The following is a 25,024-nucleotide window of genomic DNA, read 5'->3' on the forward strand; positions in this document are numbered from 1 at the left end:
AAGCAGATATGGAGAGGTCCCCCCCCCCAATAATGCTAGAACTCATGGACATTCAATGAAGTTACCGTATTTTTCACCCTATAGGACGCACTTTTTCCCCTCAAAAAATGAAGGGGAAATCTGTGTGCGTCCTATGGGGCGAATGCAAGCTTTTGCTGAAGCTTGGAGAGTGAGGGGTTGGTGCGCACCGACCCCTCTCGCCCTCCAGGCTTCAGGAAGCTATCAGCAAGCCTGGGGAGCCTGCGGGAGTTCCCGCAGGGCTCCCTAGGCTGCAGATAGCAGCCTGCTGCCCGGAGCGCGGGGTGCGCTGAAGAGAGTGCCCCGCGCTTTGGGCAGATATCCGCAGCCTGTTTTTTCCTTTATTTCCCCCCCCCCCAAAAAAAAACCCTAGGTGCGTCCTATAGGGTGAAAAATATGGTGAATTTTGGGAAATTCAGGACAGAGAAAAGGAAGTGCTTCATGCAGCACTTAGTTAAACCGTGGAACTCACTGCCACAACGTGCAGCAGCGGCCATGGACCTGGATGGGTTTAACAGAGGATTGGACAAATTCATGGATGGCTTTGTTCACTGTTTTTTATTTCTTTGTTTTGTTTATTATTAAATTTATTTATACCCCACCTATTTATATCAAGCCTTTATCCCTGTGCGGGACCCAAGGTGGCTCACAACATCAATTTAAAAAGATAAATTGCTAAAATCACGCAGTATATAAGTAACCCTATTAAAAACAGCGCTGCAGAAAACTTTAACCACTTAAAAGCACACACACAGTAAAACATCCACCCACAGAACAATTTGGCAGAACAGTGAGGTGTGCCAAAAGCCCATTGGAACAACAACAACAAAAAGGATTTGTCTTGCCCTACTCCTCGTCTGAAAAAGGCTCCGAGAGCAGCTTGTATAAGAGCAAGAATATAATGTACAGTCAATTAAAAGAAGACAGTTCCTGCCCTCAGTTTGCATTCTGAAAGGCACAGCATGAAAGGAAAGAGTGAAGGTGTAGTAAAGTTAGTGTTTGTTTAGAAGCTGTTCCTTGGTCAAGCAACGAGAGTGAGGTCTTGTGGGTAACCAACAAGCCACAAGGACCATGGGAAATAAGTTTTGTCCCTTTAACCCCAGACTAACAGGCTCCCAGGGTGTGAAAGGTTTATTATGGGAAAGGAAACCCCTGATTTAAGGAAAGCTTTGACACCTGGGTCTGAAGTTATGTGCATTCCCTCAGTGATGTTATCTGTCCTTGGTTGCCTGGGAATGTGCATCTGCATAAACTCCACGGAAAGGGAGGAAACCCTTTGATTTAGGCTCTGGGTTCTTAATGGATCCAGCTGCCAGAAGTTAGATTGATTAGCCCGCAAGCCGGTCATTGGTGAATTTAAAAATAATCAAGAGTTATGATTGGTTTCGGGGGTTCCGACGCCACATGTAAATCGGGGATAAAAGACCTTGGGCATCGATTATTAAGCTACTCTGTGCGGGAAACTGGAGTCTCCTGCCCCCCATTTAGCACCCCTTAAACTACAGTTCCCAGGATGCTTTGGGGTAAGCCAGGGCTCTTTAAAGTGATCTGGTGCAGATGGAACCCCAGGGATACACAGCTGGGGCTTGGGGGCACTTGCACCATTGGCAGGAAAAATGCAAACAGCAGCCAGCTGCTGATTTCCAACTAAGTAGCCGGCCTTTCATCCTTTGTGATGGAGAATTGCGAAAGCCTCTGAATGCGGATCATTGAAAAGACTCTAACTATTCTATCTGGTCTGGCTGGAGAGCAAAGACAAGTGAGGGAGGAGCAAGCGGCTGGGGGCAAGTTTAACACAGAAGGGGCAGGATGAGGTTTCTTGGTGGTTTTTGTTATACAGCACCTGATATTTGGAGGCATACTTGCACTGTATGGGCTAAGTTTATTTTGCTCAAATAGCTCTCTGTGAATTTTATTTATTGAATTTGTATACAGTGGTACCTCAGGTTAAGTACTTAATTCGTTCCGGAGGTCCGTTCTTAACCTGAAACTGTTCTTAACCTGAAGCATCACTTTAACTAATGGGGCCTCCTGCTGCCGCCGCACCACCGGAGCACGATTTCTGTTCTCATCCTGAAGCAAAGTTCTTAACCCGAGGTACTATTTCTGGGTTAGCGGGGTCTGTAACCTGAAGCATATGTAACCTGAAGCGTATGTAACCCGAGGTACCACTGTACCACCCTTCGTTGCAGAATCCCAAGGGCAGTTCACAAAACCATTTTCTGTGATCATTTTTCAATACCACCTAAGCTAGCGGCTGTTGCCTTTCCTGGTGAAGAGTTTCAAAATTAAATGGGCTTATTATAGCTGAGTGTTAAGAAATACCTTGGGGAACCAACATTTTGGAGACCGGAATATTCAAAATCCATTAATCGTCAGCACCAGTGTGATAGATATGCACATTCTTAATGGGGTTTTTGCACGCATCCTGCTTTTTCCAGCTCCTTGAACACTGTGACCCTCACTTGCTTTTCTCCCTAAGCTTACGGTTACGTAAGAAAGGTGCTGGGTTCCATCCTCCAACCTTTGCTCAGCTGGCTTGTGCTAAAGATGGAGCGATTAACTGGAGCTACTCTCCCTCTGCCAGCCTGAGCCATTTTTCCTCCGAGCAGCAAATCTGAGATCTGACTCCCCACTTTAAGCTGTCTCTATTGTTGGCACTGTGGGTTAAACCACGGAGCCTAGGACTTGTCGATCAGAAGGTCAGCGGTTTGAATCCCTGCGGCGGGGTGAGCTCCCGTTGCTCGGTCCTTGCTCCTGCCAACCTAGCAGTTTGAAAGCACATCAAAGTGCAAGTAGATAAATAGGCACCACTCTGGCGGGAAGGTAAACGGCGTTTCTGTGCGCTGCTCTGGTTCGCCAGAAGCGGCTTAGTCATGCTGGCCACATGACCTGGAAGCTGTACGCCGGCTCCCTCAGCCAATAAAGCGAGATGAGCGCCACAGCCCCAGAGTCGGCCACCACTGTGCCTAACAGTCAGGGGTCTCTTTACCTTTACCTATTGTTTCCTGTTGTGAAGGTGGCAGGACTTTGAGCAGGTGGGAGGGGAGAGTGGTTGAAAATAAAAACATTTAACATCCCTGGAGGATGCCCTTCTTGATGCAGCTGGTTCACGTTGCATTTGAGCATAAGAATGTAATAAGAACTTTGACTAGTTCCATAGTTTAACACTGCTCCGCATGAAGAACCACGGGGTTTATCTGACTGTTTGCTCCTCTCTTTCTCTCTTCCCTGCCCCCACCTGCCCCCCCCCGCCCCCCTATAGCGCAATGTCCCTGCTCTTCCCTTGCTCCAAGTCCATTGTCTCCGGCAAGAAGGACAAGAGACACATGGCGGAAGTCAACGCCTCCCCGCTCAAGCACTTCGTCACTGCCAAGAAGAAGATCAATGGCATCTTTGAACAGCTGGCTGCCTACATCCAGGAGAGCTCAGCATTCCTGGAGGGTAAGGCGACCTCTTGTGTTGTGTTTTCAAGACAACTTTCCTGCTCGCCACGGGCGATGAGGAATTTGTGTAGGCGAGCGAGCCCAGAATAAATGGGGGCGGCCGGTTTAAATTGGAAACGTAAGCTGGTGTGTACGGAGTCAGTGCTAAAGATGAACCAAGGGTCTGGTCCTCATGGTTCTGAATTTAAACAGAAACTGAGGAAGCTGCCTTATACGGTATCTACCTTACCTAGGAAGCCTGCCCAGTCTGCGGTTCTCCAAAGTCTTCCTTCAGTTGCTGCTCTCCTTTTAACTGGAGAATGACCCTGCAAGATTCCCCTGGCCTGAAACTTTTGAGAGCTGCTGCCTATCAGTGTAGACATTACTGAGGTAGATTGACCCAAGGGCAACTGGTATTCAGAAGCGTTGCTGCTTCAAAGCATTGTGGCTGGTAGCCATCGATAGGCCCCGGGATTTGCCAGACTCGGAACACGGTGCTAATAATAATAATAATAATAATAATAATAATAAATTTATTTATTATTTGTACCCCGCCCATCTGGCTGGGCTTCCCCAGCCACTCTGGGCGGCTTCCAACAAAACACTAAAATACAATAACCTATTAAACATTGAAAGCTTCCCTAAACAGGGCTGACTTCAGATGTCTTCTAAAAGTTTGGTAGTTATTTTTCTCTTTGACATCTGGTGGGAGGGCGTTCCACAGGGCGGGTGCCACTACCGAGAAGGCCCTCTGCCTGGTTCCCTGTAACTTGGCTTCTTGCAATGAGGGAACCACCAGAAGGCCCTCGGCGCTGGACCTCAGTGTCCGGGCAGAACGATGGAGGTGGAGACGCTCCTTCAGGTATACTGGACCGAGGCCGTTTAGGGCTTTAAAGGTCAGCACCAACACTTTGAATTGTACTCGGAAACATACTGGGAGCCAGTGTAGGTCTTTCTAGACCGGTGTTATATGGTCTCGGCGCCCACTCCCAGTCACCAGTCTAGCTGCCGCAATCTGGATTAGTTGTAGTTTCCGGGTTACCTTCAAAGGTAGCCCCACGTAGAGTGCATTGCAGTAGTCCAAGCGTGAGATAACTAGAGCATGCACCACTCTGGCCAGACAGTCTGTGGACAGGTAGGACCTCAGCCTGCGTACCAGATGGAGCTGGTAAACAGCTGCCCTGGACACAGAATTGAGCTGCACCTCCATGGACAGCTGTGAGTCCAGAATGACTCCCAGGCTGCGCACCTGGTCCTTCAGGGGCACAGTTACCCCATTCAGGACCAGGGAGTCCTCCACACCCACCCACCCCCTGTCCCCCAAAAACAGTACTTCTGTCTTGTCAGGAGTCAACCTCAATCTGTTAGCTGCCATCCATCCTCCAACCACCTCCAGACACTCACACAGGACCTTCATGGGTTCCAATTTGAAAGAGAGGTAGAGCTGGGTATCATCATTCCTACATTTCTCTTGAAACTAGAACTTGGTTAAGAACCAATGAGGACTAGAACCTTACTTTAGTAAAAGCATGGCAGCCCTTGTAGATTTGGCTCCCTTTTGGTTTCAGAAACGCACAGGAACGTGGAGCTGGACCCCATCACCACAGAGGAGCAGGTGTTGGAGGTCAAAGGCTACCTGTCCAAGGTGGGCGGCATCAGCCAGGTGTTGGCCCGGCGTCACATGAAGGTGGCCTTTTTCGGACGGTGAGTGGGGCACCAGGCAAGCGGTCTTGTGCCCGGTGAGGAATTTGGCTGAGGGTGGAGGGAAGCCTGCGGCAGGGAGCAGAAGCTCTCCAGCGTGCCCTTGTCTGCCAGCAAATGCCAGCTTGAGTGAGTCACTATCTCCTTTTATTCTCGGCTGGAAAAAGTTAACACTTCTGAAGCTCAGATCCCTGCTCAGCCATAAAAAGGTGGCAGAGAAGCCTTTTCCCCCACCCCGAGGGCCAAATTCCCTTCTGGACAGCTTCCTGAGGGCCACATGCCAGTGTTTTGCAGGGCCAGAGGAAAAAGTGGATAGAGCAGTAACTGGATTTTCGACCTTTGTTTAGTGTGTGTGTGTGTGTGTGTGTGTGTATAATGTGTATATGTGTATATGTGTATATATATATATATATGTGTGTGTATATATATAGATGTGTGTGTGTATATATATAGATACACTACACACACACACACACACACATATATATATATATATATATATATATATATATATATATATATGCTTTCGTAGATTTTCACGGGTATAGGTATGCAGGTTTTGGTGTCCTCGGGTGTCTTCCCTTGTAGACACCCCAACTTTTACACGGGAAGACACCCGAGGACACCAAAACCTGCATATATATATATATATATATATATATATATATATATATGGGACGTGGGTGGCGCTGTGGGTTAAACCACAGAGCCTAGGACTTGCTGATTATGAAGGTCGGCAGTTCGAATCCCCGCGACAGGGTGAGCTCCCGTTGCTCGGTCCCTGCTCCTGCCAACCTAGCAGTTCGAAAGCACGTCAAAGTGCAAGTAGATAAATAGGTACCGCTCTGGTGGGAAGGTAAACGGCGTTTCTGTGCGCTGCTCTGGTTCGCCAGAAGCGGCTTAGTCCTGCTGGCCACATGACCCGGAAGCTGTACGCTGGCTCCCTTGGCCAATAATGCGAAATGAGCGTTGCAACCCCAGAGTCGGTCACGACTGGACCTAATGGTCAGGGGCCCCTTTACCTTTATTTTGTGTGTGTGTGTGTATAAATATGTGTGTGTGTACACACACACACACTTTTTTATTGGTTTTTGCATATATTTTCCAAACAAATTATGTCATTTCATCTCATCTCATACGTCATTTTGGCTATTTTAGCCTGAGACTTCCATCAACCACGTCTAATGATTTTCAAACCTCCTCTTTTAATCCTACATTTATTATCGTAACTATTACTTTTAATAGTCAGTTACTTAAAATCCATTCTCATAAATCTTTTCTGTAATATTTCATATAGTTCTCCTTACAAAACTTCTTGTAGTCCTACCAGCATAGTCAGTTGATTACAATTGTCTTTCAAATAACTCGCATATTTACACCGATCTTTCAAGAATTTCTGGTCCCACTGGTTTCAAATTCTCCCTGTCATCTTATCCAATTCTGCGTAGTCCATTAATTTCATCTGCCATTCCTCTTTCGTTGGTAATTCTTACTGCTTCCATTTCTGTGCCAATAATACTCTTGCTGCAGGATTTCCGTCTTTTGTTGAGCACCAGTAATAGCATTTTTTTCTAGGGGACATGAACAAAATGACCCAGATTCAATGCTGTGTGTGTGTTTAATTTTCATAGAATTGTAGAGCACAACCCCTCTGCAATGCGGGCATCTAAACATGTGGTCTCCTATCCAATTTAAAACCACCCCGGACCCTTCTTAGCTTTGCAAACGAGCTAGCCTTTTTATTTCCTTATTATTTCCTCAGCCACTCTGTGCGGCTTCCAGAACATAACAAAACGTCCAACAATATAAACTTCCTGATACAGGGCTGCCTTCAGACGCCTTCTAAGTGTTGTGTAGTTCTTTTATCTTCCTTATCTCACTCAGTTGTGTTGTTTTTCTTTGTTTCTTCTTGTGTGTTGCCGGAGCAAGCAGATTTTCCTACTGAAATAAATAAAATGATTTAAAAAAGAAAACAAAATCCCCTTCACAGCTGAGGAGTTGCGGGCAGAACTATGTGTGTGTTGTTTGTGGCTGTGCTCGCTCCTGGCATGCAGCCCCCAGAGGATTGGTCAAGGGCCAGTAATAAAGGGTCAGCCTCCATCCCTGGTTTTACATAGCCCTTTTTTTTAAACTTTTATTTTGCTTTAAACAGGTACATATAAATATAGACAACCAGAATTACAAAGGAAAATTCCTTAATAGTAATGGGGAAAAAACTTTAAAAACTACAAAAAATATTGAAGTACATGACACAGAACATAAGCAACTATAGGAAAGATAAAAGAAAAGAAAAATAGAAAAAAAGAAAGAGAAAGATGAGCCAAAGCAGGAAAGCTCATCTATTGTACACTTCTGTCAAGCTCACAACAGATCATTACTCTTATCAATTATCTCTATCTGCATTCCAAAGGAATCCCTGATCTTTACATAGCCCTTTTGTCCAGGCAGGGCAGGTCCCCGCCCCAAGGACCTTACAGATGCGTTTGTGTTCTTAGGACGAGCAATGGGAAGAGCACAGTCATCAATGCCATGCTGTGGGACAAGGTCCTTCCCTCAGGCATCGGACACACCACAAACTGCTTCTTGCGTGTGGAGGGAACAGAGGGCCAGGACGCCTTTCTGCTCACGGAGGGGTCTGAGGAGAAGAAAAGCGTCAAGGTAAACACATCTCCAGTCAGCGGAGGGAGACAGTTTTTGGAAGGGAGGGCGAGGAGCTCTTTCCATATGTTTTCAGTCTACAATTGTTTTAACTCCATGAAACTTTTACATTATTATTGCTGGTTTTTCCTACTTGGGATTTTATAGCTTTTATCTTCTATCTTTTTCTTTTACAAGGCGCTTCGAGGAGTTTTTTCCTACAGTCAGGAACTGTCTAAATTTTATGAAATAAATAGTTTCTATACCACTTAATAGGGAAGCGGGTGGCGCTGTGGTCTAAACCACAGAGCCTAGGGCTTGCCGATCGGAAGGTCGGCAGTTTGAATCCCCGCGACGGGGTGAGTTCCCGTTGTTCGGTCCCTGCTCCTGCCCACCTAGCAGTTCGAAAGCACATCAAAGTGCAAGTAGATAAATAGGTACTGCTCTGGCGGGAAGGAAAACGGCGTTTCCGTGCGCTGCTCTGGTTCGCCAGAAGCGGCTTAGTCCTGCTGGCCACATGACCCGGAAGCTGTACGCTGGCTCCCTCGGCCTATAGAACGAGATGAGCGCCGCAACCCCAGAGTCGGTCACGACTGGACCTAATGGTCAGGGGTCCCTTCACCTTTATACCAATTAATGGTAGAGCAGGCTCCTAAGCCCCTCCCAAAACCACTTCCCACTCAAACCCATAATTTTCTTTGATCCTTTTACGCGGTTTTGTATGTCCGTGGTATTTTATGCATTATGGCTTGCCTTTGTTTTTACTGATTATTGTTTAGTAATTCTCCATTGCAATTGATAAGTGTAAGCCGTTTAATTGTTATTTGCTGATATTTAAGTTTCCTGTTTACCACTGGATTCTAATGGATCGTTGAATATTGCTTTGTTTGCTATAAGTAGTTCGTTTTTAAGTTATTGTGACTTTTTTTTGTACTGGATCAGATTGTTATTATTAATGTTTGACATTTCATTATTTTTTTTATACGGGTTGGAAGCTGCCCCAATTTATTAAATAAATAAATAAAATACTATTATTATTATTTCTCTCTCTCTATCTGCCAACCCTCTACGTCCAGACGGTCAACCAACTGGCTCACGCGCTCCATCAAGACGAACTCCTGACTGCCGGAGGAATGGTCAGCGTAATGTGGCCGAACTCCAAGTGCCCCCTCCTCAAAGATGACCTGGTTTTGATGGACAGGTGAGAGATCTCCCTTTCCCCCAGGCCCCTGGGGAACATTCCTCAAACCAGTTGGCTGCTAAGTTGCTGTGCGCATGTAGAAGCACGGAAAACAACGGAGGTGTTTTCCCAGAAACTCCTCCTTCGCTGCTGGCCTTGTTCCAGCTTCCTGGCTTAGCAGGCATTTAATTTGTAAACTGATGCTATATTCTCCCGGTGAGCTAATTGCAGCGAGCTTAGCCTTTCTCCGCAGGCGATTTGAGATAATGGCTTTAATTCCTTCCCTGCTTCTAAAATCTGCTCCTCTCTTTCTAAAAACAGTTTGCTCCTTTTTAAAAATCTCCTCTCTCCCAGTCCTGAAAACTGGCTGCTAGTTGTTAGCCACTGGTTTCTCAAAGTCATCCGTTTGGCTGAGATGAGAGAGCAGGATGCTATTCTCAGTATCTGGTACTCACAGGTAGACTCTGACTGACTATGGAGGCTCGATTGAACTGTATGCATATTAGGAGGCAGGATAAGGTTCTGTCTGTTGCAGGAATTATTTCTGCCCCACAGAAGCTTTCACAAGAAACAGGAAGCAGGACTGGTTAGGCCTTCGGCTCTTCCATGTTTTTCCTTCTTATTGTTTGCGTGTACCACCTGTGCTCAGAGATCTGTATTGGTGTCTGATTTGCTACCAGGCTGAGTTCAAGTTTTTACTAATAGCACATAAAACTCTCAACAGTTTTGGTCAGGTTTCCCAGCAATATCGCCTTACCCCCAAATAGGCCAGCTTGACCTCTCTGATCCGCAGAACTGCCGCTGCTGCAGGTGCCAAATTATACTCCTTACGCATCTGTAAGAGGTAAATCTTCTAGTGTGGTGGAACCAGCACTTTGGAACTCCCTGCCACTTGATGCCAGGCAGGCGTCCTCACTGTACTCTTTTTGGTGCCTGCTAAAATCATTTGTAGGCCAGCCTTCCCACGTGTGTAGAATGCCAACATGTGTTTTAATCTGGTTTTTAGCCCATGGTTGATTTTCTGAAGGTCTGGTTGTTGCTGCTTTTTACAGGTGTGTATATACAGGTGTGTGTATACAGCTGTTCGACAGTGGAATTTGCTGCCAAGGAGTGTGGTGGAGTCTCCGTCTTTGGAGGTCTTTAAGCAGAGGCTTGACAACCATATGTCAGGAGTGCTCTGATGGTGTTTCCTGCTTGGCAGGGGGTTGGACTCGATGGCCCTTGTGGTCTATTCCAACTCTATGATTCTATGATTCTATATATATATATATATATATATATATATATATATATATTTGTATACCACTTTGAACGAGGTTTTTTTTTTTTTTTTGCAATCAAATGGTTTATAAATGTTAGGAAATAAATAGATTTGAATCAAAGCCCTGCTTTCTCAGTAGTTTGGGGTGGGCTGTTGTGTTGTCGGGCTAAGGCTGTCATAACGAGACAGCTGTCAATAACACTTTTCTTCTGCATCTGGCATTCCTCCCCCCACCCCTTGCCCGTCCTGTTAGCCCCGGAATCGACGTAACCACTGAATTGGACAGCTGGATTGACAAGTTCTGCTTGGACGCTGACGTCTTTGTCTTGGTGGCAAACTCTGAGTCGACCCTGATGCAGACGGTAATGCTCACCCTTCGGTTAATTTACATTCTCTTTGCTTTCGGAGGAGACTTTGCCATGCCTCTCAATATCTGTTCGCTGGGAATCATCGCAAGCAGCGAGAGTCACCATTGCGGTTGGGTGTTGCTTGCAAGTTTCTTTTTAAACATATATATATAAAAAACTTTTCATAATACAGAACAAACTAGTCTAAACAAACACATTTAGTTCCATTTCTTATTGTATCCCACTTCCCGTTGTATTATCCCGTTTTGATTTCTCATTACACATCTGTCCAGTAATGTATCTCCAGTTTAATACAGTGGTACCTCGGGTTACATACTCCTCAGGTTACATATGCTTCAGGTTACAGGCTCCACTAACCCGGAAATAGTACCTTGGGTTAAGAACTTTGTTCCAGGATGAGAACAGAAATCGTGCTCTGGTGGTGCGGCGGCAGCAGGAGGCCCCATTAGCTAAAGTGGTGCTTCAGGTTAAGAACAGTTTCAGGTTAAGAACGGACCTCCGGAACGAATTAAGTACTTAACCCGAGGTACCACTGTATCCTGTTGCATCACTCTTGTTTTTTATGATAGTATCCTGATCTCTTGATCTAGGCCAGAGCTTTCCAAACTTTCCATGTTGGCAACACACTTTTCAGACGTGCATCGTTTCGCGACACAGTAATTCAGTTTGGCATCGTTTCGCGACACAGTAATTCAGTTTTACTAGCAAACTGGAACTTAAACTAACCCCTTTCCAGCCCCAGGAGGAGGGTTTGTGTGACACACCTACACACTGCAGCCGACACAGTTTGGAAAACTGCTCTCGGCCCTTTCGTTTTCCCAATCTTTTTCCAGAGGCAATACCATAACTTTAAGAGCAACGTTCTTTTGAGTCCACTCCAGATTTTTAAACAGAGTCCTTTCTTTCTGCTTAAGCTAAAGAAAGTCCAGCGCCGAAATCCCTAACCCTTTCCCCCTCTTCTTGCTCCATATCCAAATGTAATCACCATTCGTAATCTTATCTTCTCCTTCTCCAAATCCTTGTATGGAGATTAGGCCTGGATTTTGTATCAGTGCATCGCCCAGGACCAGTTTGAGGGCCAGACCATGGCGGCGGCTTCACTGGGCAGTTTTATCGCGGGTGAAACCGTCGCAGCAGCTCCTGGAGTGACCAAACTGCTTTGCATGCAGCTAAGTCTCTCGGCTCTGTTGCTTGCCAAACTGTGTGTGTGTGTGTGTGTGTGTGTACAGTGGAACCTTGGTTCCCAAACGGCTTAGTTGCTGAACAAATCGGCTCCCAAACACTGCAAACCCAGAAGTAAGTGTTCCGGTCTGCGAACGTTTTTCGGAAGCCGAACATCCGAAGGTTTCAGGAGTCAAACAGACTCCCGGAACAGATTACCATATTTTTTGCTCTATGAGACACACTTTTTCCCTTCCTAAAAAGTATGGGGAAATGTGTGTGCGTCTTATGGAGCGAATGCAGGCTGCGCGGCTATCCCAGAAACCAGAAAGCGAGAGGGATTGCTGCGCAGCGCTCCCGCTTGCTGTTCTAGCTTCTGGCTTAGCCGCAAGAAGCCTCTTCAGGGCATGGGGTGCCTTCATCCCGCTGCCCTGAGAAGGCTTTGCACGGCTATCCCAGAAGCCAGAACAGCGAGAGTCTTAGAATCATAGAATCATAGAGTTGGAAGAGACCACAAGGGCCATCGAGTCCAACCCCCTGTCAAGCAGGAAACACCATCAGAGCACTCCTGACGTATGGTTGTCAAGCCTCTGCTTAAAGACCTCCAAAGATGGAGACTCCACCACAATCCTTGGCAGCAAATTCCACTGTCGAACAGCTCTTACTGTCAGGAAGTTCTTCCTAATGTTTAGGTGGAATCTTCTTTCTTGTAGTTTGGATCCATTGCTCCGTGTCCGCTTCTCTGGAGCAGCAGAAAACAACCTTTCTCCCTCCTCTATGTGACATCCTTTTATATATTTGAACATGGCTATCATATCACCCCTTAACCTCCTCTTCTCCAGGCTAAACATGCCCAGCTCCCTTAGCCGTTCCTCATAAGGCATCGTTTCCAGGCCTTTGACCATTTTGGTTGCCCTCCTCTGGACACGTTCCAGTTTGTCAGTGTCCTTCTTGAACTGTGGTGCCCAGAACTGGACACAGTACTCCAGGTGAGGTCTGACCAGAGCAGAATACAGTGGCACTATTACTTCCCTTGACCTAGATGCTATACTCCTATTGATGCAGCCCAGAATTGCATTGGCTTTTTTAGCTGCTGCGTCACACTGTTGGCTCATGTCAAGTTTGTGGTCAACCAAGACTCCTAGATCCTTTTCACATGTACTGCTCTCAAGCCAGGTGTCACCCATCTTGTATTTGTGCCTCTCATTTTTTTTGCCCAAGTGCAATACTTTACATTTCTCCCTGTTAAAGTTCATCTTGTTTGTTTTCGCCCAGTTCTCTAATCTGCCAAGGTCGTTTTGAAGTGTGATCCTGTCCTCTGGGGTGTTAGCCACCCCTCCCAGTTTGGTGTCATCTGCAAATTTGATCAGGATGCCCTTGAGTCCATCATCCAAGTCGTTGATAAAGATGTTGAATAAGACCGGGCCCAAGACAGAACCCTGTGGCACCCCACTAGTCACTCTTCTCCAGGATGAAGAGGAACCATTGATGAGCACCCTTTGGGTTCGGTCAGTCAGCCAGTTACAAATCCACTGAGTGGTAGCATAGTCAAGGCCGCATTTTACCAGCTTCTTTACAAGAATATCATGGGGCACCTTGTCAAATGCCTTGCTGAAATCAAGGTAGGCTACATCCACTGCGTTCCCTTCATCTACCAGGCTTGTAATTCTGTCAAAAAACGAGATCAGGTTAGTCTGACATGACTTATTTTTCAGAAATCCATGCTGACTATTGGTGATCACAGCATTCCTTTCTAGGTGCTCACAGACTGTTTGCTTAATGATCTGCTCCAGAATCTCCAGAATCTTGCTGTTCTAGCTTCTGGCTTAGCCACTCTATCCCTTCCCCCACCTCCCGCAAAAGCCCCCAAGAGCAGCGCTCCTTTTAAAGAGCCGCGCGGAGGGGGCTTTTCCTTGGGGGAAAGCCTGCAAGTGTCGCACACACGCTCCACGCGGCTCGTGAAAGGGAGCGCTGAGCAGAGCCTGGGATGCATACAGGCTCTGCTCAGCGCTCCCTTTAAAGAATTTTTTTTTCTTGCATCCCCCCTCTAAAAACTTGGTGTGTCTTATGGTCAGGTGCATCTTATGGAGCGAAAAATACGGTGAGTTCGAGAACCAAGCTACCACTGTAGAGGATGTTTTTGAGTGATGTGGAAGGGCAACTCTGGAGTGGAGAGGCCAAGGGGGTGCAGGCCTGGGCCCAGTGGCACCCAGCTGCACACACCCAGTTCTCTGACTTCGGCTCTCCTTTTCCAGGAGAAGCAGTTCTTCCACAAAGTCAACACCCGGTTGTCGCGGCCCAACATTTTCATCCTGAACAACCGCTGGGATGCCTCTGCCTCCGAACCGGAGTACATGGAAGAGGTGAGGTTTTCGGTGGAAGCCGTGAAGGGCGGTGTGTTTCGGAAGGGGGGGTTCTGCCGTTCCTCACGTGAGCCCCGTTTCCCCCTTCCAGGTCCGGCGCCAACATATGGAACGCTGCACCAGCTTCCTGGTGGACGAGCTGGGCGTGGTGGATCGTGCCCAGGCCGGCGACCGCATCTTCTTCGTCTCCGCCAAAGAGGTGCTGAGCGCCCGAATCCAGAAGGCGCAGGGGATGCCCGAAGGAGGTAACTGGGTGGGACCCCACTTCCCAGAGCGGGAAGTCTCCACTGGCCTTGTCGCCATCTCTCGGCCTAGTCTACCTCACAGGGTTGTTGTGTAGCTAGATTGGGGAGTGGGCCTAAGAACAGGCTTTTTCTGTAGTGGCTCGCAGTTTGTGTAACGCTCTCCCCAGGGAGGTTCGTCTGGTGCCTTCGTATATTTTTATAGGCGCCAGGCAAAAAATTTCCTCTTCAAGCAGGCCTTTGGCCAATTAATATTCTGCAGCCTTTTAAATGTGTCAGCGGGAAGCGGGGTATATTTTTCTTTTTTGATTATTTACTTGTATTTTATCTTGTATTTTATTCTGTGAACCTCCCTGAGATTTTTTGACGAAGGGCCATATAGCAGTTTAAAATACAATGTTACCTTGGTTTTCGAACATCTCGGATGCCGAACGTTTCAGTTTTCGAACACCGAAAACCCGGAAGTAAATGCTTCCGTTTTCGAACATGCCTCAGTTTTCGAACGTTTCAGAAGTTGTACGGCATTCCAGAACAGATTACATTCGAAACCGAGGTACCACTGTGCATACATACCACATTGTGCTTCTTGGAGGAAAGGCGGGATAGGAATAAAATACTGTAACTCCTTCTAACAACAAACTCAGGCACTGAGTGCCAACAAGATTTCAGCCCCAATGGGTCAGCTTTTCATTTTATTTATTCCTGAAAATATTTGCATACTGTGGGTGGCGCTGTGGGTTAAACCACAGAGCCTAGGACTTGCCGATTAGAAGGTTGGTGGTTCGAATCCCCGTGACGGGGTGAGCTCCTGTTGTTCGGTCCCTGCTCCTGCTAACCTAGCAGTTCGAAAGCATGTCAAAGTGCAAGTACAGTGGTGCCCCGCAAGACGAACGCCTCGCAAGACGGAAAACCCGCTAGACGAAATGGTTTTCCGTTTTGGAGGCGCTTCGCAAAACAAATTTCCCTATGGGCTTCCTTCGCAAGACGAAAGCCCATAGGGAAATCTCCGGGACAGCAGGGAAGCGCAGCGCGTCTTCCCCACTGTCCTCGGACCTCCTCCAAAGCCGGGCGGCGGGGCAGGGACACCTCCCGCCGCTGCCCGGCTTCGGAAGGCTCCTCCGAAGCCAGGCGGCGGGGCAGGAACACCTTCTGAAGGCCGGCGGGGGGCAAAAGTCTTTGTTCCCCCCTGCCTGCCTTCCCGGGAGAGCGGAGAAACGCAGCGCGTTTCTCCGCTGTCCCGAAAGGCTTTTGAAGGCAGGCAGCGGGGAGCAAAGACTTTTGCCCTCCGCCCGCCTTCAGAAGAGGTCCTGGACCTCTTCTGAAGGCTGGCAGGGGGCAAAAGTCTTTGTCCCCCCTGCCTGCCTTCCCAGGGGCTTTTAAATCGCCCCGGAGAGCGGAGAAGTCCTCCGCTGTCCCGGGGCGATTTTAAAATGCCGCCCGCCAGCATTTTAAGATCGCCCCGGACAGCGGAGAAGTCCTCCGCTGTCCCGGGGTTTTTTAAAATGCTGGGGGTGGGAAGAAAAGCCCTTGTCCCCCCCCCCCAGCCTTCAGAAGAGGTCGGGGGACAGACTGTCCCCGGACCTGGTCTGAAGGCGGTTTCCATAGGAACGCATTAATTGATTTTCAATGCATTCCTATGGGAAACCGTGCATCGCAAGACGAAAAACTCACAAGACGAAGAGACTTGCGGAACGAATTAATTTCGTCTTGCGAGGCACCACTGTAGATAAATAGGTACCACTCTGGCGGGAAGGTAAATGGCGTTTCTGTGCGCTGCTCTGGTTCGCCATAAGCAGCTTAGTCATACTGGCCACATGAGCCGGAAGCTGTACGCCGGCTCCCTCGGCCAATAAAACGAGATAAGCACCACAACCCGAGTCGGCCACGACTGGACCTAATGGTCAGGGGTCCCCTTACCTTTACCTTTATATCATAAATATCTTAAGATGTTTGCAGCAATAAAAACAGAAAACCATTAAAAAGTTAAAAGCAGACATCAATTAAGCATTGTGGGAGGGCGCATCCTTAATTGCTTGCATAGACCTGGCGGAATAGGAAGGTTTTCAGCAGGCATTTAAAAGTTGGCACAGAAGGCACCCGCTGAATCTCCAGTGAGCTTCACCAACTTACCATTTCAAGTGAATTTTGATGCTTTTTCCCTCCTAGGCGGGGCACTGGCAGAAGGGTTCCAAGTGAGGATGTTTGAGTTCCAGAACTTTGAGAGGAGATTTGAGGCAAGTCTTGATTTTGTCTGCTGATCTCATCCCGTATACCAACACCCCAGGGCCAGTGCATCTGTGCTCTGCAAGTGAAAGAACTTCCAGTTTTGCTCCTCAGCTTCTCCATTTATAGTAAGGTCTGAGCGCAGTTGATGGGAGCAGTTTCTCTGAGGCTCCTGCTGTCTGCCAGAGCCAGCAATACTTGTGTAGATGGGCCAAAAGCCTGAAGGCAGCTCCTTACGCCCTGGGCAGGGTGGATTAATAACCTCCATTTCTCAAAACTCTGTGCAATGGATTTTAATTGTTCCTTACTTGCCTGAGCAAATTACTCTCCCCTTTTATAGTTTCCCCTCAAATCGCTCTATGCCAGCCTCCCCACAACCTGGGACCCTCTGGATTTTTTGGGACTACAACTCCCATCAACCGCAGCCAGTGCTGGCATTGGATGATGGGAGTTGTAGTCCAAAACATCTGGAAGGCCCATGGTTGAGGAAAGGCTGGTTTCTTCCTATTCTTCCCTCCTCCCTTGAGCTAAGAAATAATGGAAACTTCCCTACTCCCAGAAATTTGACACCAGGATAGTTATTGCATTATAGTATCTGCGTAAATAACCCACTATCCTTGTTTTGTGCATAGTGCAATTTTGTTTGAACTATGTTATAGAGAAATCCCGAGAAACCCAATTTTCATTTAAAATAAAATCCAAGTTTGATGAGACATGGTTCTTATATTAATGAGCAGAGTGGTCGGTTTTCCCCTACCTGGCACTCAGACATGCCTCTGGGGAGGCAGTGTTTGACAGTAAAATCACAAGTTTGGGAAGGGAAGACCCTGTGAAAGGGATTGATGTGCAGACCGTTGGAAATGAAGATGTACTGCTGGGCAAATATTCACTGTTTACATTGTTGTATTTTGGGGGGAAGGGAGATGGAGGAGAAAATCAAGTTGCTAGTCCTCAAGGTGGCAAAGTTAGGACTGAAAGTGGATCACCAAATGCCAGGCTTACGTCACCCCCTTGAGATTGCCAGAAGCAGGTAACCTGCTGTATGTAAAACCTGCTCAATTTTTAATCTGTAAAATGCAGGTTCCTGAGCTGAACTTCCTGTTCCCTTTGCTCATGCAGGAATGCATCTCTCAGTCGGCGGTGAAGACCAAGTTTGAGCAGCACACGGTCAGAGCCAAGCAGATCGCGGAAGAGGTCCGCCACATCATGGACTCGGTGCATGTGGCTGCCCAGGAACAGAGGTGAGCATGGACAGACGCATTGCTTTCTTCTGAAAGTAGAAGTTTAAACATAGTCACCGTGGCTGGTTGTAGCCACTGATAAGTTTCCTTCATGAATTTGCCTGATTCTCTGGTCCAAAGAAGTTTGATGGGGAGGTGGTTCAAAGTGAGCCAGGTGGGCTTTTAATCTCTTTTAGAGAATATACAAAGTCACAGGTTAAGGGAGGATGCACGCAGTAACAGCTCTTTGGCTCAGACTTCCAGCCCAGGATGCAGAATGCGTCAAAAAGGAAGTTTTGTTTTTTAAAAAAATGCTTGCGCCCACGCACTTGTTAAGTGAAATGAAATGGCTTGTCCCAATGGAACACATTTGGCGCAGAAGGGTTGATTCAGGTGGAGGCCTGCCACTGCTAACAGGATGAAGGTCTGCTGCCGCTAAGGGGCTGATCAGGGTGGGGAGTCCTGCTGACACAAAGGGACTGATTCGGGGGAAGGTCTGCTGCCGCTAAGGGGCTAGTCAGGGTGGGGAGTCCTGCCACTGTTAAGGACCTGATTGGGGGAGGCTTGCCACCACTAGGGGGCTGATCAGGGGCAGGGGGGCTGCTGATGCAAAAAGGCTGATCAGGAGGAGACTTGCAATCTCTTTTGCTCTGCGTCCTTGTGCATACAGAACTGCAGAAAACCCACTGGCCTGGTTGCCTAGCTCTGTTCAGTACTGTGTTGTTGTTGTTGTTGTTGTTGTTGTCGTTGTCGTTGTCGTTTAGTCATGTCCGCCTCTTCGTGACCCCATGGACCAGAGCACGCCAGGCACTTCTGTCTTCCACAGCCTCCCACAGTTTGGTCAAACTCATGCTGGTAGCTTCAAGAACACTGTCCAACCATCTTGTCCCCTTCTCCTTATGCCCTCCATCTTTCCCAACATCAGGGTCTTTTCCAGGGGGTCTTCTCTTCTCATGAGGTGGCCAAAGTCTTGGAGCCTCAGCTTCAGGATCTGTCCTTCCAGGGAGCACTCAGGGCTGATTTCCTTCAGAATGGAGAGGTTTGATCTTCTTGCAGTCCATGGGACTCTCAAGAGTCTCCTCCAGCACCATAATTCAAAAGCATCCATTCTTCGGCGATCAGCCTTCTTTCTGGTCCAGTTCTCACTTCCATGCATCACTACTGGGAAAACTATAGCTTTAACTATACGGACCTTTGTTGGCAAGGTGATGTCTCTGCAGAGATATCACCTGTTCAGTATTAGGTGCTCGTATTTCCTCTTCCTCATCTGGGCTAGCCAGCCCTCCTTCTCTTTCCTGCTAGGAAAGGAAGTCTCCCGGAAACCGCCAGCCGATCTCCTGACTTTCCCTTTAGTGCAAGAAAATGCATTATTTGTTTCTCTTCTTTCCCACCACCCAACACACGCCTTGTTCCATCTCCCAGGATTTACTGCCTAGAGATGCGAGAGGACCGCCAGGAGCGCCTGGGCTTCATCGACAAGCAACTGGACCTGCTCACTCAAAACTACAAGCTGAAGATCAAGCAGATCACAGAAGAGGTGGAGCGGCAGGTGAGAGCATCGCTGCTGTCTGGGCTGGGCTTCGGGCAAAGGCCCAGGGTGCCGCTCAGCAGAATCAGTGGCCAGGGCCTTTTCGGTTGTGGCACCCTGCCTCTTCAGAATCCCCTCTCCTCTGAATTATGGCAAACAGGGCTGTGCTCCCAGGGAGTTGCAGTTCAAAATCTCCAGAGGCTGCTCTGATCATGTTCCAGATACGCTTCTTTGTAGATTTAATTTTTTGAGAATGGAGGTTATAGACCTGCATAGGCAGAACATAAAATACCAGAGCTTCAAGGGATGCATAGGGTCATCTAGTCCAACGCCCTGTGATGCAGGAAAACTTGGCAAAATCCTCCTCTTATTGGAGTGGTCCAGGTCAGGATCCATGCAAAGCAATCCAGTTTCCCAGGTTTCAATATCCTGTGGCCGCTAAGAATGTTGAGTCTTCATTGGGCATTTGGAAGACTATTGGTAAAACCTATTTGGTGTTTCGCAACTTTCTGACTAGTTGCAGGACCTTAGCCAGAGCTAGCAGAGTACACGCATGGAAGCAATTGGCAACTTGGCTGCAGACAGGATAGATGAAGCAGGAACCAGGAACTTGTAGTTAGGTGTTTATTATATACAGTGGACTACTTACAGGAACAGAACACGGATCTTTTGCTAGCTCTCTCTGCCACGACTCACAACTCCTACACTGACACACAGAACTCTGAACCACTGAACTTCTGAACACATTCCAGTTATGGTAGTAGGCCATTAATTATCACTCCCTTGAGAGAGCTTGACTAATCAGGGAGCTGTCTCCATGCCTTCGTTATCACCAGGCAGACTTACTCCTTCACATTGCCTTCTGGTTGGCTGCCAAACCTTAATTGACTCTGTGTGAGTAGCTGCATGTACACAGTTTCCCAACAAATACTTTGGGGGTTTCCCCAGCAGGGCTGATTCCTCTCTCCTGTTTTCCAAGTAGTCCTGATTTTGACTCCCGTTTTCTGTTGCCCAACTCCCCAACCTTCGTTTGTTATTAGAGTGATTCCTTCGTGCAAAACCACACTTCCTTCGATTTGCACCCATCCTGCTTTTCCTTCAGTGGAGGGCAGAGGTTTGGTACACACACACACACGTGCGCGCGCTCCAGGCACAGAGGGAGGCCCTCATCCTCTGCGCTTTGCCTTAGTTACCTACCATAACGCAGTTGCACCTTCCAGGTCTCCAACGCAATGGCGGAAGAGATCAGACGCCTTTCTGTGTTGGTGGACGACTTCCAGCTAGATTTTCACCCATCTCCCGTAGTTATTAAAGTTTATAAAAACGTGAGTTGCTGCAATTATTATATTGTTGTTTTTACCTGTTGCTTATAAGTGCACGAGGAGTAGCTCAGAAGGTTTGTTGTTACTGGGGTGGCTTGTAGCTCAATGGTAGATACCCCCCCCCCAAAAGAATCCTGGGAACTGTAGTTTGGGAGTTGTAGCTCTGCTAGGGGGTGGACTACAGTTCCCAGGACTAGGACCTGGGAGACCAGGGTTCGTTTCCCCAATCGGCCATGAATCTCCCTGGGAGACCTACCTTTCAGGGTCGTCGTAAGTGAGGAAGAGCGATGTGCTCCAATGTGAGCTACTTAGAGGGAAAAGGTGGGATATCAATGCAAAAAAATTAACTGGGGGGGGGGGTACTTCATGTAAGAAGGGCCATGCAAAAAACAGCTTTGAGCTCTACCTCTCTTCCCCCTGCCCCCCCCACAGGAACTCCACCGGCACATTGAGGAGGGTCTCGGCCGGAATATGTCTGACCGCTGCTCCAGCTCCATCACGACGTCCCTTCAGACGATGCAACAGGAGATGATCGGTTAGTGAAAAGGGAGCAGCTCTCCTGTTCTGCTTGGGAATTAAGTACCTGTATCTGAGCCAGATGTCTGGAGATCTAGGCTGCTTCAGAGACACCCCCTTTTCTGTTTTCTCACTTGTGGCGCTGTGGGTTAAACCACAGAGCCTAGGACTTGCCGATCAGAAGGTCGGCAGTTCGAATCCCCGCAACGGGGTGAGCTCCTGTTGCTCAGTCCCTGCTCCTGCCAATCTAGCAGTTCAAAAGCACGTCAAAGTTCAAGTAGATAAATAGGTACCACTCGGGTGGGAAGGTAAACGGCGTTTCCGTGCGCTGCTCTGGTTCGCCAGAAGCAGCTTAGTCATGCTGGCCACATGACCCGGAAGCTGTATGTCGGCTCCCTCGGCCAATAAAGCGAGATGAGCGCCGCAATCCCAGAGTCGGCCACGACTGGACCTAATGAGCCAGATGTTTGGAGATCTTGACTGCTTCAGAGACACTCCCTTTTCTGTTTTCTCGCTTGTAAAGCAGAGCTAGGGAACCTGCAACTGGACCACAGCTTCTGTCACCCCAGGCCGTTGGCTGTAGTGGCTGAGGCTGATGGGAGTTGGAGTCCAGCAATATCCAGAGGGCGCCTTCACTTGCCTAGATCATCACTTGCCTTTACTGCCCCAGCGTCGTTTTTAATGCAGGGCCACGGACCAAGGGCCATGCCGGCAGGGGCAGATAGGAGTTGGGAGTCCAGCAACACCTGGAGGGCCGCAGGTTCCCCATCCCTGAACTAGGCCGTCACTTGCCCTCACTGCCCCTAGCTGCCTTCAGTGCAGAGACAGGGACCATCGGTCAGGCTGGAAGGGGCTGGCAGAAACCAGCCTACCAAAGGGGTTCCTAATCCCCAGTGCATTTTGATACATTGGTCCGTGAATTGGGGCTTGTTCTAATAGCAGGGTCTGTTACCTCTTTCCTCCCCCGTGAAGATGGCTTAAAGCCCCTCCTGCCAGCCTCCCTGAGAGGCCAGATAGACAAGCTCATTCCCCGGCAGTGCTTCGCGATGAGCTACGACCTCAACTGCGACAAGCTCTGCGCCGACTTCCAGGAGGATATCCAGTTCCACTTCTCTCTCGGCTGGACGATGCTCGTGAACAGGTTCCTGGGACCCAAGAACACCCGGCGGGCCTTGATGGGCTACAATGACCAGGTGAGAAGAGCCTTTTGGCTACCCTCCAGCACCCTGCTTCACCCAGCAGCGGCCGATCAGGTGCTTCTGAATAAATTAAAATAATAATAATAATAATAATAATAATAATAATAATAATAATAATAATAATAATAATAATAATAATATATTTATACCCCGCCCATCTGGCTGAGTCTCCCCAGCCACTCTGGGCGGCTCCCAATCAAATGTTAAAAACAGTACAGCATTAAATATTAAAAGGGTCAAATCATTTCATGATAAATTTAGCTTTACATTTTTGAAGAAATGTTAATGATAACTTTAGAAGACACAGTTTAATACAGGAGTATCCTGCACCTAAAAAACTAGCAAGTATCTTTCAGAACAAAACAATTATCATCTTAAGAGACCTCTTTTTTTTTTCCCTTTTCAACTTAGGTTCAGCGTCCTCTGCCTTTGACTCCAGCCAACCCAAGCCTGCCTCCCTTACCTCAGGGATCCTTGACTCAGGAAGAGCTGATGGTCTCGATGGTCACTGGGCTGGCCTCTCTCACCTCCAGAACCTCTATGGGCATTCTCGTGGTTGGAGGAGTGGTACGTTTGAGGGAGAACCTCGATATCTGAGGGTGTTTTGATTCCCTCGCCCGGCCCTCCTGTAGCTCAGTGACAGAGCATCGGCCCTGCATGCAGAAAGTGCAGTCCTTGGCATCTCCAGCTAGGTCTGGCACAGACACCTGTCCGTAACCCTGGAGAGCTGCTGCCAGTCCGTGTAGACAATACTGAGTTGGACGATTCCCCCCCCCCCCTACACCATTGATGCTTCCAAACACCTCTCCCTTGCAACGTAGCTGTAATTCAAGTGTTCCTTATATATAAGAAAACGGGCTCTTTTCACATTTAAAAGTCCACCTTTTTACTCCGAGGAGTACCGTATTTTTCACTCGATTAGACGCACCGGACGATTGGACACACCTAGTTTTTAGGGGAGGAAAACAAGAAATAAGAAAGGAACACCAAACATCCTGAGCTAAGAGGGAGCGCTCCTCCATCTTCGCTCAGGAGGCTTTGCGGGGCTACCCCTGAAGCCAGGAGAGCAAGCAGGATCGGTGCGCACCAATCCCTCTTGCCCTCCTGGCTTCAGCGAAAGCAAACCTACTGGCTTTCCTCCCGCAAGAGCCATGTGCTCTTTAAAGGAAGCGCGGCTCTTGGGGGCTTTTCTGGGAGGTGGGGGAAGGGATAGAGCCACGCGAGAGCCAGTGTGGTGTAGTGGTTAAGAGCGATGGACTCATAATCCGGTGAACTGGGTTCACGTCCCAGCTCCTCCACATACAGCTGCTGGGTGACCTTGGGCCAGTCACACTTCTCTGAAGTCTCTCAGCCCCACTCACCTCACAGAGTGTTTGTTGTGGGGGAGGAAGGGAAAGGAGAATGTTAGCCGCTTTGAGACTCCTTTGGGTAGTGATAAAGCGGGATATAAATTCCAAACGCCGCTTCTTCTTTTTCTTCCCCCACGTCCCGCAAAAGCCAGGGATAGCTGCGCGAAGGCTCCCCGCTCCCCTGCGGAGACTTCATCCCATGGCTAAGCCAGAAGCTAGAACAGCCAGTGGGAACCCGCTCACTGTCCTGGCTTCTTCTTCTTTAGCCGCGCGCAGCCTCTCCCGGGCAAGGGGAGCCTTCATCCCCTGTCCGGGAGAGGCTGCGCACGGCTAAGGCTCCCCCAAGAGCCGCACTCCCTTTAAAGAGCTGTGTGGAACATGTGTGCGGCTTTTAGGGGCTTTTCCCGAGGAGGGAGAAGGGCAGCCCGGGAAAAGCCCCCAAGAGCCGCACGCACGCTCCACACGGCTCTTTAAAGGGAACACTGACAGAGCCTCCCGCCTGCATTCGCTGCATAAGACGCACACACATTTCCCCTTACTTTTTAGGAAGGAAAAGTGCATCTTACAGAACAAAAAATACGGTAATTTTACTCTTCGGAGATCATAACATGGCGACGACTTCCAATAAGTTGGTGCCCATTTTATTTTACTCTGTGCTACTTTTGTTCAGTTTTGCCCCTTTAATGCTGGCCGTTGACCGTAACAATAAAGATTTGATTTGATTCGTCAGCTGTTGGGTTGTTTTTTTTTTTAAAAGAAAAATGATCATTACGTTTCCTCCTGCCCGCAGGTCTGGAAGGCTGTGGGCTGGAGACTGATTGCCCTTTCTTTTGGCCTCTATGGACTGCTGTACGTCTACGAGCGTCTCACCTGGACCACGAGAGCGAAGGAGAGAGCTTTCAAGCGACAGTTTGTGGACTACGCCGGCGAGAAACTCCAGCTCATTGTGAGCTACACAGGTTCAAACTGCAGCCATCAAGTTCAGCAGTGAGTCTTTCGCTTCGCTCGCGTTCCGGGGGACGGGAAAAGATTATCCGCAATTGTGGCCTTCTGAGCCTTGATGTGGCTCTCAGGAGCTCCTGTTCTTACAAACACACAAATGACTCCTTGAAGAGAGAGCTCAGCGTGCTCAGATTCCTGCCCTGCGTGTCGTGGCATGTTCACAAACATTCAAACCATTGTATAACCTCTGGAGCAATTGAACATAACTTATATTTATTTATTTTTAGATAAATTCCCAAAAACTTCACATGAACGTTCCAATACATAATATAGTGGTAACTTGGTTCACAAGCTTAATCCATTCCGGAA

General features: G+C 48.2%; 1 protein-coding gene across 9 annotated transcripts in view; it reads left to right on the forward strand.

The window, feature by feature from the left end:
* MFN2 (mitofusin 2) overlaps window positions 1-25,024 on the forward strand; it is a 38,629-nt gene that overhangs the window by 6,582 nt on the left and 7,023 nt on the right. For all 9 annotated transcript variants that reach the window (XM_077930963.1, XM_077930959.1, XM_077930964.1 and 6 more), the window contains 15 exons: window positions 3,284-3,462; window positions 5,012-5,147; window positions 7,640-7,802; window positions 8,858-8,982; window positions 10,476-10,584; window positions 14,007-14,114; window positions 14,206-14,359; window positions 16,523-16,590; window positions 17,699-17,820; window positions 19,222-19,348; window positions 20,548-20,652; window positions 21,082-21,184; window positions 22,138-22,358; window positions 22,776-22,931; window positions 24,504-24,700. In XM_077930963.1, coding sequence (XP_077787089.1) covers window positions 3,288-3,462; window positions 5,012-5,147; window positions 7,640-7,802; window positions 8,858-8,982; window positions 10,476-10,584; window positions 14,007-14,114; window positions 14,206-14,359; window positions 16,523-16,590; window positions 17,699-17,820; window positions 19,222-19,348; window positions 20,548-20,652; window positions 21,082-21,184; window positions 22,138-22,358; window positions 22,776-22,931; window positions 24,504-24,700 — 2,069 coding nt within the window. In that variant the 5' untranslated portion in view covers window positions 3,284-3,287. The remainder of the gene's footprint in view (window positions 1-3,283; window positions 3,463-5,011; window positions 5,148-7,639; window positions 7,803-8,857; window positions 8,983-10,475; window positions 10,585-14,006; window positions 14,115-14,205; window positions 14,360-16,522; window positions 16,591-17,698; window positions 17,821-19,221; window positions 19,349-20,547; window positions 20,653-21,081; window positions 21,185-22,137; window positions 22,359-22,775; window positions 22,932-24,503; window positions 24,701-25,024) is intronic.

This window comes from Podarcis muralis, chromosome 7 (assembly GCF_964188315.1).
Source record: "Podarcis muralis chromosome 7, rPodMur119.hap1.1, whole genome shotgun sequence".
In the NCBI taxonomy this organism is placed as follows: domain Eukaryota; kingdom Metazoa; phylum Chordata; class Lepidosauria; order Squamata; family Lacertidae; genus Podarcis; species Podarcis muralis.